Source organism: Melospiza melodia, chromosome 1 (genome assembly GCF_035770615.1).
Source record: "Melospiza melodia melodia isolate bMelMel2 chromosome 1, bMelMel2.pri, whole genome shotgun sequence".
Lineage (NCBI taxonomy): Eukaryota > Metazoa > Chordata > Aves > Passeriformes > Passerellidae > Melospiza > Melospiza melodia.
In genome coordinates this window covers 91622379-91636856 of record NC_086194.1, presented here as the reverse complement: position 1 = coordinate 91636856, position 14478 = coordinate 91622379, and the positions used below count along the sequence as shown (strand labels likewise).

Below are 14478 nucleotides of genomic sequence, written 5' to 3'. Positions count from 1 at the left end.
TCCATTGCTGTGCCAGTGGGAAGGGCTCTGAAGTAGCGGTAGTTCCCACCGAGGGTTCGGAAAAGCCATGCTCAGCTGGTTGCCTTTTGCCTCCATACTGCAGCAAAAGCCTGACCCTGGAGTGTGTTCCCAAGCCATTCTCCTTCCTGCCCTAAAAAACAGAGAACTGACTTCTCCTTTGGGTGGGAAAACTCGAGTTGTACTTGTGTTCCCCAGAAGCTTTGAGCCAGCTTGACCGCTAGCAAGTCTGCTTTTCTCTAATGAGTAAACACACAAATATCTAGAAAGAAGAGAGCACCACACGTTTTGAAATCATTAGTGAAACCCAGTATCAAAACAGGTGTAAAGTGAAGCTCGTTGTTCCTGTGAGCACACATCTGATTGATCTATTTTTTCTTTTTAAACTAATTCCATAAAACCATTTTCAGATTTATAGGGGTTGCACAAGGTAAAACTTCACTGAATAAACCAAAGTCTTTTTCTGTTCACCGTGTTCTTTCAAATCACAGGAAAACAAGTTCAAAATCTCTGCTGTTCTGATTTGGTGCTGTTGGCTTTTCTACAAAATTCTCAATTGCTAAATTGGAGCTGCACATGAGGCACAGCACCACTGAATCAAGCCTACAAGTATTTAAGGCTCCAAAATAGCCATGTGCTTGGATGTTTTGAACAAAACACATTGGCATTTACATACCTACCCTTCCCAGTACAATTTTAAAGTAAAACCTGGTTAGCAAGAAAGAAAAGAAGAAAATTACTCTTACTATAAGCAGTTCTTGGTGCTGCAGTTCCTCTTAATAAATCCTTTTGGGTGGTAATTTAATGAATGCTGGATTTCAGAACAAGTGTGTCAAAGACACAATAAAATACCAACTTTTCAGCCACCCACTGAATTGACTTGCAAGCAGCTGGGTCATAGTAATGATGTGCTGACTAGTGCACTGTCATGGCAGGTACAATCAGGAATATATTAGGAAAAAAGGAATTCCTATTTTTGTCTACACAGTTGCTTCTTTCAGTTGTTAAAATAATACCATTTGTTGTATTTATGAATAAAATGTTTAGTCCTGATTAGTACATGACATCTGGAGCTGTAAAAAGATGTAGATGAAAGTTTTCCCAGTAACTGCCCTTCTACTTGCTTTACTGTCCACTCAACCCCCTTTTGTTGCTGTAGATGCTCTGCAGCTGTGAACTTCCATAACTGAACACTCTGAATATTGAAAGGTGAATACAGCAATCTCTATTGTTTTTCCTGCTTATCAGGGAATACATATTTCATGATATATGTACAAGTAAACCATCTGAAAATTCACCTGTACTGAAAAAAGTAACAAATGATGCTACTTGTTCTCCCTCACAGAATCTTTTCTAAAACTAAAGGAAAGGATGTTTCTCTTTTGGAGAAGAGAGATTTCCTGGTTGAAATGCTAAGAAGAGTACAGGCTTGCTAATTTTGCAGAGTACTGTTGCTCTGAGATGAGGCACAAGAATAGACCATAGTCTTTATTTGCTGTTGCTCTACTTCACTGGACTGAGAACACTTCATCTTTATAAGTAATTGTTTCAGTTGCTGTTGTTGGAAAAAGTGGTTGGCATCAAGAATATTATTTTCTTGCTAATATTGAAAAGTAAGTTATCAGTATGTGGATTTTAAAGATATGACTGTTGCAGATTTAAAAGAAAATTAAGAAAAAGAAAAGCGAGATGTAGTAAGACACTACAAGTTGTTTTTAAAATAGATAAAACACAAAAGTTGTTTTAAAAACAAATAAAATTATGCTTGCCAGTTTTATCTAAATAACAAATTATTATTCTGATTGTGGTTGTTAATTGTTAACAGTGATGATATAGATTTTTATCTTAAGATGAGTTGGTATAGTTTTTCTCCCAGAGCCCTTATAGAAATCCACTGCCTTCTTGGCATCTCTGGTGAAACTCTTTGGACTAGTGGCAGAAATTTGAAGATGTATCTCTAAGTTATGAGAAAACTAGAGCACTCTGAATTACTGATGCAAATGTTTCTGAAATCCCTTGCAACTTCCAATTTATATCTGAAAACCCAGGATTTCAGGGAACTCAAACTAAACTGTCCTTACAAATTCATTGTGCAGTAAGGAGGTGAATTAAAAGGTAATCTTTGCTCAGAGAACACTTGGAAGCAAGGGCCAACCAGTACTGCCAACCTAACAGGTATGAACCCAGCAGGCAAGGTTGCCTGAAGTCAGTGTGGGATGCAGCTTGATCTTAGCTTGTACCTAGAGGAGCAGGGACGAAGGTCTCCAGCCTGCCACTTGGTTGGCCTCAAAGTGCCCTGAGGTACTCCTTGTGGTTATTGCTATCAGGGTATGAAACTGAGGTTACTGGAGAAAGTTGGATGGTTTAATGGATGTCAACTATAAAACTACCCCTTTGTCAGCCTCACAGGGGCACTGGAAAAGATTTGAGCTTTCTCCTTCCCTCCCCACCCTCCCACTTTATTTCGGGGGCTGTATGTTTGAGTTTTGAGGCAGTTTTTTTTCCTTTGTTTTCTTGTTGTTGTTTATGGGGGTTTTTTTGTGAGTTTTTGTGCGTTTTTTTTTTGGTGTTTTTGTTTGTTTGTTTGTTTTTTGGTTTTGCAGGTGGGTTGTTGGGGTTTTTTTAGGGGGGCGTTAATGGTTTGGGTTTTGGGTGGGTTTTTCAAATGAATCCTTGTTTGTGGATCATACTAACTTTGCTTGTTCCGTGTGTGAAGATGTGGGGAGCTTCTTCTCACAACTCTGTTGGTCTTGGATAGGAGGAAACCTTTTATATAGTTTCTTCTCTTTCACTTAAAGTCAAACACTGAAGTGCAGCTATCTAAGCAGCAGGGTAAGAGGAAAGGTTGGGATGGTATTGACAACCAGAGGTCTACTAATACAAACCTCATCAAGTGCTTGCTGTATTTTAATGCTACACTTATTTTCTCACCTCTGTAGCTTTGGAATTATTAAAAAAATATTTGTTATGGTAAGGATGGCACTCGTAGTTTGTTTTTTATGTAACTTCACTGCTTTTGTTTTATCCAGCTTGTAAAGACATTGAACAAAGAGTTTGCTTTTGTTAGTGCACCCTTCCAAGCCTTCATGATACTGTGTTCTCCGTAACTCCTGTGTATCTTTGTGATCTCAAGGAAGTGCCCTCATGAACACCCAGCAAAAATCACTGATATTTAATTAAAGAAAAATTAAATCATAAAATTAAGTCTCTGCCAATGACTAAGTGGGGACAATTGCAAAATTGGCTTAATGCCTGAAACACATTGAATTATTTTTTATTTTTATTTTTTATATTGGAACAGTGAACTTAATAGTGGTGTGAGAAAAATAAATGGCAGTAAGAGATACATGCTTTTAAAATAATGTAGTCTAAAAGTAGAATTTGCATTTGGATTAGTTGGATTCACTTTAGTGAACTGTAAGGCTAAGTACAGCAGTCTCTCTTCCAAGTAATGCTTCAACAAGTGAACATATCTATGGAATCCAATTATTGTGTATCAGTCTCCAATTTACTTGTCTAGTTCTTTTGGGTATGGCTTCCAAAGTAAAGGGTTTCTTTTCATGTAGTTAAACATGTTTCAGTTTGGAAGTCCACCCCTAGTTGATGCTTTTGTATTTCCATTATAAATTGCCAATTAAGAGGAAGTGAATATATTTTCACTACTTTTTCCTAAGAATTTTGTCCTTCCTCTGAGGTCGGTCTTCCTCCCCATGTGAAGCAGTGTGTGGTAGGTATGTGCAGAACCTGAGAACTGCACTGTGTAGTAGTGTAGGTTCAAGTTATTTCCACTAACAAAACTATACACTTGGTTTTCTTGTCTTCATGGTACTCTTACCTATCATGTAATATAATAAAAGCTTTATTCTTGTTAAGTTTGGTGGTAGTCTGAATTTGACTTAACTATATTAACTCATCTTAACATCATTTGAATTATATTACTAATTTAGGGGTTTTGCAATGGCACCTTTCTGGAAAGGGAATGCAATGACAGTATTTCTGGCACTAGGCTGGCAACTCCCTTAGGCAGTAAGGCCATGGAGGGTAATCCAACACAACTGCAGAAGGAAAGTAATTTGCATGTTTTAATTCCAGGGAGGAAATTGCCATGGCAGAATTTTAGGGAAATTGTCATCATGGTTAAGTAAGTGGCCACAGTAGCAGGTGTTCAAGAAGGTGGAAAGTTTTAGTTGGGTTCTAAAAGTTGTCACAGCACTGCAAGGCAAACACCATTGTTCTGCTCAGACGTGGTGCTGAGAATGAGGGACACCGACGTTGATGCTTGAAAATATTACTGAGCTGTAGCCACAGCACAGTCATGAGAGCCCAGGTTCTGGAGGTAGGTGTGGGAAAGTGATTGATTTCCTTAGATTGAGTTGTTTATTAAGCCATGCCTTCCCTTGCAGATGTAGTAAAATACTGCTTTTTAATTGTTTTTGTAAGAGTAGGGCAAGACCAGTTTTGTCAGATGGGCCTGTTATGGCTGAATTTCAAGGACCTCCAGTTGGAATACACTATTCTCCTTGCCCCAAACATAGTGGAACACAAATGCTGTACTGTGTAATGGAAATTCCTCTGCTGTTCACACCAGGTAGAGCTGAATTTGAAATTAGCACGTCAGTTCATTGCTCTGCCATAATACAAACTTCTCTCGTTAGTCCCTCTCTTTATTTTTCATATGTCAAACTAAAGCCCTTCCTGAAGTGGCAGCTTCAGGATTAAATAAGTGGGCAGTTTTTGACTCAATTAGGGCAATTAGTGTTCAGTCATATTGCATGTTTAAATCCAAGGCTTGGCATGTCAATATTTTGCTCTGGCTTAAAGTAGGGCTATTTTTGTGCAGCAAAGTGAGTGTTTATGTATTGGCCATTACAATAGAAAGCTTAGTAACCTAACTGAGCATAGTGTATTGAGAGATGCTGTTCTTCATGCAGGCTGACTTTTACTAAGATATAACAAAGTCTGGAACCATGGAAGAAGGACAAAAAACATATGTATGGGCTTGATGTGAGGTTATTACACTGTCATGCCTCAAATGAGCAACGTTGTGGTGCCTTTTTTTCTTTCTAGAAATGCCATGTGGGCAGCATTGATCTATGTGCCTGCTTCTGATAAGAGTAAATATTTGGGTGTGAGAAAACAGCAAAGATGTTGCTCTGTAAAATCTGTTGGAAGCCTGATACTTTGCAAACTCAGCTGCAACAGAAATCTGGAGTCTTTAGAATACTTCTCTCCTACGTTATTTATATTGATGTGATATACAAGTGATACTGGTGTGACTGACTGTAAAATCTGTGTAGATATAAGAAGTACTATAAACAACGCAGCATTTTAAATGTGCAGTGTGGCAGTGCTCCATAATGGAAGTGATGTTTGTGATGTGCGTAGTGTGAAGTGAGTAGCCAAAGATGAGAGGTAGACTTAGATCTTAATTTTGAGCAAATGCCTGCTAGTTTGGCTCAGTAATGTTCTGCACTTGACAATGCTCCATGGGAAGAAATACTACTTTAGCATTTTCTAAATGAACATGCTTGCAATGGGGGAACAAAATACCTCTTTCCGGCCAGATGTCTTAAATTAGTGTCTTAACTGTAACTAAGACTATGGTATCCATCTTTCAGTGTTTCTGTAAATGTGATTCAACAATTTGTCTATTTTTTGATGTACATTTTGTATGAGTGTATCCAATACTGGATGTACTATTCATTCTCACTTATGCAGTAAATAGACCTGTTAACCAGTTCAGTTTGTTTCCTGCCTAGTTAGATTATTCACCAAAGACCTTTAATAAGCACACAGTACAACATGGATTAGAGTAGTAGAGATGTAATCCAGATATGTTGGGTAGAGGGAACTTTTTTCCTCTCCTCCTCTTTGACCTAGGGCAGTTATGCACAAGAATGTATGCAGAAAGTCTTGAAGCTGAACATGGCACTGGATTTACTGTTTTACTTAGCTTCCTTTACCACTGCTGCCCCAGTCCTCTTTGCTCTGTTAGTTTGATCTTCTGTAATTTTATCTCAAGATTGTGTTTGGGATCTTCTAGTGGATTCTTTAGTTGGCAAAAGCCCTGAGACTATCCTTTTGAGACTACAGAGTGGCACAGGTAAAGGCTGTAGCCTCGCTGTGGTTGTTAAATTAGTTAATTCTTTTTTCATGGTTGGCTTGAAAATTGGAAAGGTTACATTTTGATGTTTCTCCAGCAGCTGAGTTATTTTGATTTAATCTTCATGTTTTTACTTTTTTTGTACTTGCCGAAATGGGAGAAAATATTCTAAAGGCTCAGAATCCAGTGCTTGGAGCACTCTTGTTTGTATTTGCAGCTAACTGAGGATGATGTGGGACAGCTGTTCCACCACAGAAACACCCCAAATTTCAAGGCAGTATATCTGTGCCCTAAATCTACAGTTATCTTCAAGATAAATGCAGGATTGTGTGTCTCAGTTCTAGGTTCAAGATTTTTAAGTACTTTCTCTCGAAATAGAGGAGTATGAAGGTATAGTGTTTAAAACGTGCATATTTATTTTCCTGGCTAGCAGCTCTTACTAACTTACCTATGCCTCCTTTTTAATTTACAGTTCTTCCTTTAGAGATAGACTAGTCATCGTTTCTGCACAGTAGCATTTTTTCCCCTGCAGCACTAATTTGATTGCAAGATTTCCTTTAGTCTCCATCTAACTTTGTTCCAAACTTCTTCTGCCTCCAGCATGGCACAGGGTGTTCAAAATTTGTGATAACTCTGGCAATGTTTTTTCTCTGTTTTTTTCCTGTCATCATTGCACCAAAATACCACTAGAGAGTACAACATTCCCTTGCTTGCTGCAAGCCTGTGTACATGCTATATGAGTTTACAGCCTGCCCTCACTGAAAGTACCTGTTATTAAAACTCTTTAACCTTTTAATGCTTGATGCATTTGCTCTCCATGTTTCCTAGTTGGAGGAGAACAGAGTTCTCTGAGGTAGGAATGGGCTGATGCAGAGGCTATGGATACATTGGCACATGCTGCTGGAGATTACTTCTATGTGGAATAGCAGCGCTCATGGGTGCAGTTTTGCTTCCATTGCCAAGTTATATAAAAGTCTGCTCACACAAATAAAGGTCTTGATCCTTAATGAAGGGTAAATTAAGTCCAGATAAAATGTCCTGGTATAAGCTGTGCCAGAATAGAAACTTCCTTCCATCTATCGGAGTCTGACACAGATCTTTTCATTCATCCTTTTACTTGGCTTTAGGCACACCTCCCAGTGGTTGTCAGGCAACCATAATAATGTTGCTGAACATGCAGGCTGGCTAATTGGATTGTCCCCTTCTTGGGTTTTTTGTTTAAATGATTTTGGCCATTTTTAGTAAGGCAAACTCATGCAAGTTGCTTTCTTTTTGGCTGGTGTCATAAACCAAGGAGCTTTAAGAGTTTTGTGATATGTCAAGGGCAAAATTTTGCTTCTCTCACCACAGAAGCCGTGCTAAGTTCTGTTTGAATTCAGCACATTTCCACTTGTATTCCAAACAGTCTATTCTAATCAGAATTTTTGTTTGGAAGGCAAACATGAATGGTCCTGAGCACACAGGTCAGCAGCACCACAAAAAATAAGTGTTCAAATAGTCTGAGAATTTCCTGCACCTTTGGTAGTAAAACTACCAAAAAATGGGTTCAGGAAAATAGCAATGCTTTAGTACAGGGTGGGATGCCGCGGAAGTGAAATATATAAGGATGGCAAGGGATTTTTTGTTACGCTCATTGGAAAATGCATTTAATGTGTTGTTCAGGAGGGTCTGTTCCTCTTTGTCAGCTTAACATGAGTGAACTCTTACAGGTGGTGTTGAATTTGAGTGTCTGGTCATTTCCCTGGTTGCTCTGAGCATATGAATTAAAAGGGCATGTGATTTGTATGTAGATAATCAAACTTGCCTTATATTAATCTTGTGAGGCAACTTAGTATTGATTACTGATTTGTTTCCTTTATTTTTTCTTATCTCATTTTAGATTCACCAAATTGAAGAGCCTTAACCTTTCGAATAATAATTTAGGAGACTTCCCCCTGGCAGTCTGCAGTATCCCAACGCTGACTGAACTCAACGTGTCCTGCAATGGCCTCAGAAGCATTCCAGCAGCTGTAGGAGAAATGCACAAGCAAGTACTTTCTTAGAACTTTCACATGCACAGCCTGACAACAGCAAAGGCAACAAGCAGTTTCATGACTCTGCTTACTCCTGCTATGAGAAACAGTTTAAACTTGCAGGGTTCTGTCAGAGCAGACTGGCTTGTAGATCCATATGGAAGCAATTGTGGATGGAGGGAAAGCACACTTTGTGCCTCAGAGCTCTTCCAGTCTCCAGCATTTGACACAAGGGTCACCTTCACAGTGAAGGAAATCTTTTAACCCTTCTTGCTTATGTTCTTCAGCTGTCATACAAGTTGTAGTTCTGGAGATAGAACTGTCTAACAGCCTACACTTCATAGTTGCCAAAGCTTTTAATTATTTGGTGAATATCTTCTGTAGCAGATGTTACAGCATTATTCATTAGCATTTTTCTTTCTGCTGCCCTTTTGTATATTGTATGTCACTGTAACTGCAGCAGATTTGTGTGTTTATAGGAAGGAAATGGGATTTAACAGGTCACTCATTTTCTTCACTCTCCCTTCCCCTCCTCTAATAGCTTGCAGACATTTTTGCTGGATGGCAACTTTCTCCAGTCCCTTCCCGATGAATTGGAGCATATTCATCAGCTCAGCTATGTGAGTCTGTCCTTCAATGAGTTCACTGACATTCCTGGAGTGCTGGAGAAGCTGACTGCAATGGATAAGCTCTGTATGTCAGGAAACTGCATGGATACCCTGAACCTACAGGTGTTAAAAAGGATGCCTCATATTAAGCACGTGGATCTAAGGTAGGTATTCAGAAAAGGGGAAGAATTAGTGAGCCTAAATTATTTGTGTTGAAGTGGCTTCTCCTTGGCTGTCAGAATTGCCTCTGGGTATAACTCTCTTGTGTTTGTCCACTGAACCATGTTTCTGGTGGTGTTATGTAACTCCCAGCACTTGCTGTGACTTAGCACTCTTCTTGGATGAAGTTGGAGCATTTAGGGGAATCAATATGAAATGAGTTTTAGGGGAAATTAATGTTTGCACCAAAGGATCAAACAAAACGGAGCCTGGGGCGCTTGTGATTCCTGCAGTTAGTGTTGTTGCAGTGTTAATGCAATAGACCTGATAGTCCCTGGCCCAAAAAGCTTCTGTCTGAAATCTTACATGTGAGGTGAAGAAAAGGGCATTGAAGGTGAAAGGGCAAAACCAGATATTTTAATATTTCTTGGTATGTTAAAAGACCTTGTCCACCATTAGTAATGTTATTTTATTGATGCCCTCAGAGGGGTCCAAAGAGATCCTTATTACAAATGGCTCTGGTAGGAGATGGTTCTCTGTTATTATGGTCTTTGGGGAAGACAAATTCTGCAACCAGCTGGTCAAGGCTCAATTCAGAGCCTGGACCATGAGGTCCTTATAAATTAATTTTGGAACTATGCAGTTAAGCTAAAGTAAGATAAAACTTATTTTACTGTACTGCCATGTAGCTGTCAAGACGTTGCAGTCTAGGATGGCCCAGCATAAGTTTAGCTGAAATAGATAGGTGAATTCTGAAGTGCTTCTGGTAGGGTTAAAATATGTCTGTGTTTGTACATATGTTAAAAGCAAATAAATTTGCCTCAGAAGATTTTGTGGCTGACCTGGCCATGAGTTCCAGTGGTGCAGTTTCAGCCCTCTGATTGTCTGCTGCATCCTTTCTGCACCTGGCAGTGAGCAGTGGTTCTTTGTGGCACTAACTGAAATAGCAAATGTTTTACTTGCTGTACAATGAAGTGCTTTGCTTCAGTGAAATCACAGAGAAGCGCTGCGTACAAATTGAAAATATAAAAGGTAAGATGGTGTTGGAGGGGACATGTTAATTACCCTTATTCTTTTAAGTGGAAGATGTAGCTACTCTGAAAACACAACTGTTACACAGAGGTGAATGCTTGGAAAGCAGGAGCAACAGGAGAACTAAAGTATTTGTCATCTGCTGTAGAGAGGGCTCAGCTGGCTTAGTGGGCCAGCAGAAGTTACTCTACTGATTTTAGTGTTCTGCTCAGAGCTGGGAATTTGAAACTGATCTCTTTGGAGTACTCTGCAGTCTTAAACTTTATGGGGCTATAGATAATCTCATTCAGTTATAATTTCTGGGGAAGTTGCTGAGTATTAACAGTATCAATGCACTGCAGTAAAGAAGTCTAAAACCTGTCCTCTTTATCTGTCAGACCAAATTGTCTTGGATTTTTGCTTTATTTTCTTTCAACACCCATTTTCAGGGCTCTGAATTTGCGTGCTGTGAAGCATGGAGAGGCGAGAAGCAAATACATGGGAATTCATAAATCTCAATTTGGCCTTTCAGTAAGGCAAGGGTCTCCAATACATGCTGGTTACTTGTATGTGCTGGATTTTTCCAGCAGATGATAGGCCAGCAAGAACTGTAGAAGTTTTGTTCTTTTCCAAACTATTGGGCGCAAATAACAGCGAGATCATCTTTTATTTTTATAGACACAGTAACGCTTAGCTTTTTGCAGAGCTTTTCATCAGTACTTTTCAAAGTAGTTTAGAAAGGAGCTTGGTGTCATCATTCTTTTGTCATGAGGGATAAAGCTACAGAACACAGCTATCCTGCTTTTCAAAGGATTAAAATCGTAACATAACAAAGGGGAAAATATTAAAAATCAACCTTGATCAGAACCTGAAAGCGTGCTAGTTTAATCCAGTGCAGCTGATTGATTGTAGAGCAAGCAATGGTTTGTCAGCAGGAGCCTGCCTTCTAACTACAACTCATCTCCTTTTTTGTCTGCAAGATTGAATTCAATTAGGAGATTGGAGGCCGAGGAAATAGATTTTCTGCATCATGTGACCCAACTGGATCTGCGAGACAACAAACTTGGGGAGCTGGACGCGACAGCTTTTAACAACGTGGAAGTGTTGCACTGTGAGCGAAATCAGCTGGTGACCCTCAAAATCAGCGGCTATTTCCTCAAAGCTCTGTATGCTTCCTGCAATGGTGAGTGGCAGCTGTGGTACTGTCATTGTACCTGGCTCTCTGTGAGATGCTTCTGGAGTGTAGTGCACATAGTCAGAAGGTTCTTGACACAGTCCTAGATAAAAGGGTTTCTCATGTGCTGTGTAATGCTACTGGCAGTTCTGGGCTTTGGAAGTGACTTCCTAATAAAAATACAATTTGGAGGTCTAAGAACTGTGAAAATCTCAGAAATTCTTCTCTATGTCAGTAGGGAGGGTTCTTGAATTTGTCACTTATTTTGGTTGCATTGATGTGTTGCTCTACTAAAACCAGTAGGAATTTACTGCTTTTCTCTGCACTGAGAAAGTTTGAACAAGTGGCCATTTGGGAGACAACCCAAAACTCTAAATTTTTGCTCCTCCCTCCAGCTGCTTAGCCTGTCCAGAAAGGTCTGAAATTCATAATAGTACCTTTATTTCCTTGTATTTGATAATAATAATGCAGCCTTGTGCATATGCAGTTGCATGACTGCTGTGTTTCATGAACAGGATCTGTTTGATCTGTCTCTGGAAACTGCTATTACTTAAAATACTCAGTTTGCACCACAATTTTTATCATTTTTTATCATTTAGAGTAGTTCAGTGTGGAATAAAGAACATGCAAAGTAGGAGAACTGTGCATTTGATGAGCAGTCTGAACTGCCTTTAAAAGGCTGTCATCTTAGCAATATCTAAGCCTGTGCCTTCATTAAGTATTCATGCCAGGATCTTTGTAGCTGAGAAAAGTTAACATAATCTGAGCATGTGCTGTTCAATGTGGGCTGAGAATCCAAGTCAACCCATGTCTTGCAACCAACTGCCTATTTGGTCTTGCTCTTCCTCCTGGCTTGTCCTCTCATTACCCTCGGCCACCTTGTTTTCATCTCATTTTCCAAAGAAACTGCTTGTTACAGTTGCACTTCAGCTGATTTTTCTGTAGGCTCAAATAAATGTCTGTTTGGGTTTTGGGTTTTTTTTTTAAACTTAGCACTAAGCACTAGCTACCTGAAACCTTAAGACATGAACTATATTTTGGTTGCTTCAATAATAACATTACTAGCTCTAGTTGTGTTATAAAAGATCTGCCTGCAACTGGGAACTCCGCAGGCATGCCAAGGCTTATGTAATGTGTTGACAAATACTCTGGATCTTGCCATGACCTAAAGGACTCTGGTGTTCTGTAACTTGCTGTTCCAGCGTGGGGAGGTTCCCTTCCCATGCTTATATCTTAAGTGAATAGTGAGACAAAAGTAGAGCAGTTTTGTGACTGACTCTTCTGGGCAGAGGGCGGTGGAGGTGAAGTTACAGCTCTTGTGACAGAAATGGAAAAAATGAGAATTTGCCATGAAACTTTTAAAATCCTCTGCTCTACTCTCATCAGATCAGTTATGCAGTGTCAGTCATAGCAAGTACAATGTAACAATGTACTAAAACATAATAAAGAAACAGAGCTCACAAGGGGTTCACAAAGGTCCATATCTTCAGAAATTTTTTAGGTTATTGATGTGGTCTGAAATCTCTGTGTGTTAGCTCTTAAAATAGTTTTTATGGAACAGTCATTTAAGTGCAAATCTTTATGACCACTTTTCTTGTTATATGTATTTTTTCCCCTAGAACTTGTTCACCTTGATGTGTATCCAGTTCCTAATTGCCTGGCTTATATGGATATTTCTAGGTAAGATTATGTTTTTTCTTGGACCCGTGAAATATAAATCAAAGAGACTTATGGAACAATAACATTCACTGTCATCTTACTGAGTGGGAATGGGGGTAGGAATTGGACCTTGGGATAAGAAAAGACAAATTTTCAGAGTTAGAGGATGCTTTTTTCCTGCAGTTCAGAAGGTCAGTTCTTTCCTGTTTCCTTTTTATAGATTTTCTCTTTTTTTTTTAAATTATTGCCCAAATCAAAATTTCTATTTCTTTATGGTTAAAGAATTTCCATGATTTAAAGATTTCCTGTCTTATGGAGTTAGAACATGATGATTCAAGTGCACACCAATCTGAGACTTGTTGAGAAGTTACTTTCTGGATATGTCTGCAGCGTAAGCCCAGCGTAGGTGATGGTTTGATAGTTTACTCATCAGTTTGGCAGCTCCTGCAGCTCCTCGTAGTTCTCTGTAGCCCTGGCTGCTGCAGGGATGTCTGCAGTTGCCATTTGAAAGCATACATAAATTTCACCTTAATGAGGGAGGTGGGATAAGGGAAGAAATGGAAAAAGCGGGTGTTTTAGTTTGTTTTACAGTTCCAGGAATGAATCAGGAAAACATTTATACACGTGCCTAATGACTGTCTTATTTAAGAAATTACTCATCTGCATTTAAAGTGATAATCTCATTCATTAAAAAACCTGCGTAAAGCGCTTACGCTGTTGAGGGTGATCATAACAATTAGTGAGCTACCTGGGCTGGTGGCCATCAACATGGAGGTTCATCAGCCCTCAGTTACTCACATTGTCCTAAATGTAACACTCGTGTGTGACTAAATAAGGGATTTGTTGAAAAACAATCTTTGAAAAGCTGTGTCCTCCATTTATTTGTTAATGAATTGGTGCAGAATGCATGATTTTGATCACAAAACCCTTTTTGTGCTTCATTGCAGTGATGGCATTGTAACTAAATGGGTAGGGTGTCCTTAGCTTTTTGACTCTCTTGGAATCTGGGAAATCCATTTGAGATCAGAAAGGAATCTATCTCAGAAGAGGGATTGTGTTGCCATTGCATACTTTGATTGAGTACTATTGCAGGAATAAACTAAAGAATATGAGTGCATGATTGATTTATATTCATGCTTCATAAGCATCCTATTCCTGAACTTCAGGTCTACAAGTGTCTGACTATTATTTGATGTCCCGTTTGCATCTGTGTATTCTGACTGAAGTAGTCATGATGTGGATGCATTTGCACACAATCTCCTCCATGTGTCTTGTGCTGGCAATTTTTGTCATTAAGGCAGGATGCAGGAGTGCCCCACAGTGCCTATTTGCATGTTTTCATGCAGTATTTGGAAAACCTTGCCTCCAAGACGTTAGTTTCCATGAAGATAAATGCAAGAAAAGCAAAACAGTTGGCTTGAAAGATATACAGAAAAAAATTTTGCTCTGTTCAGTGAGATAGCAAAAGAATGGTTGAGTGGATTTCAGTGTACTTGAGAAATTCAAGAGATATTTCAACTGTGTAAGGTGTGAATATCTTCTGAGGAGCATCTCAGAAATTTTTTTCTTCATGGAGAGATTTCAGCTTTGGTACTGTGATACTCTTAATACTCCCCTGGTAATTTGGAAGCTTTTTTTTTTCCCATTTTCTTAGTGACTGCACATGTAGGGAGATAACACTGCTGTTAGCTTTCTTGCCCCCTCACTCAGGACCTGATTGCACTGGTACTGCCC

General features: G+C 39.2%; 1 protein-coding gene across 1 annotated transcript in view; it reads left to right on the top strand.

Annotated features, from left to right (window-relative positions):
- PHLPP1 (PH domain and leucine rich repeat protein phosphatase 1) overlaps nucleotides 1-14478 on the top strand; it is a 144106-nt gene that overhangs the window by 99219 nt on the left and 30409 nt on the right. Inside the window, 4 exon segments of the mRNA XM_063148178.1 lie at nucleotides 8001-8147; nucleotides 8675-8905; nucleotides 10892-11094; nucleotides 12705-12765. Coding sequence (XP_063004248.1) covers nucleotides 8001-8147; nucleotides 8675-8905; nucleotides 10892-11094; nucleotides 12705-12765 — 642 coding nt within the window.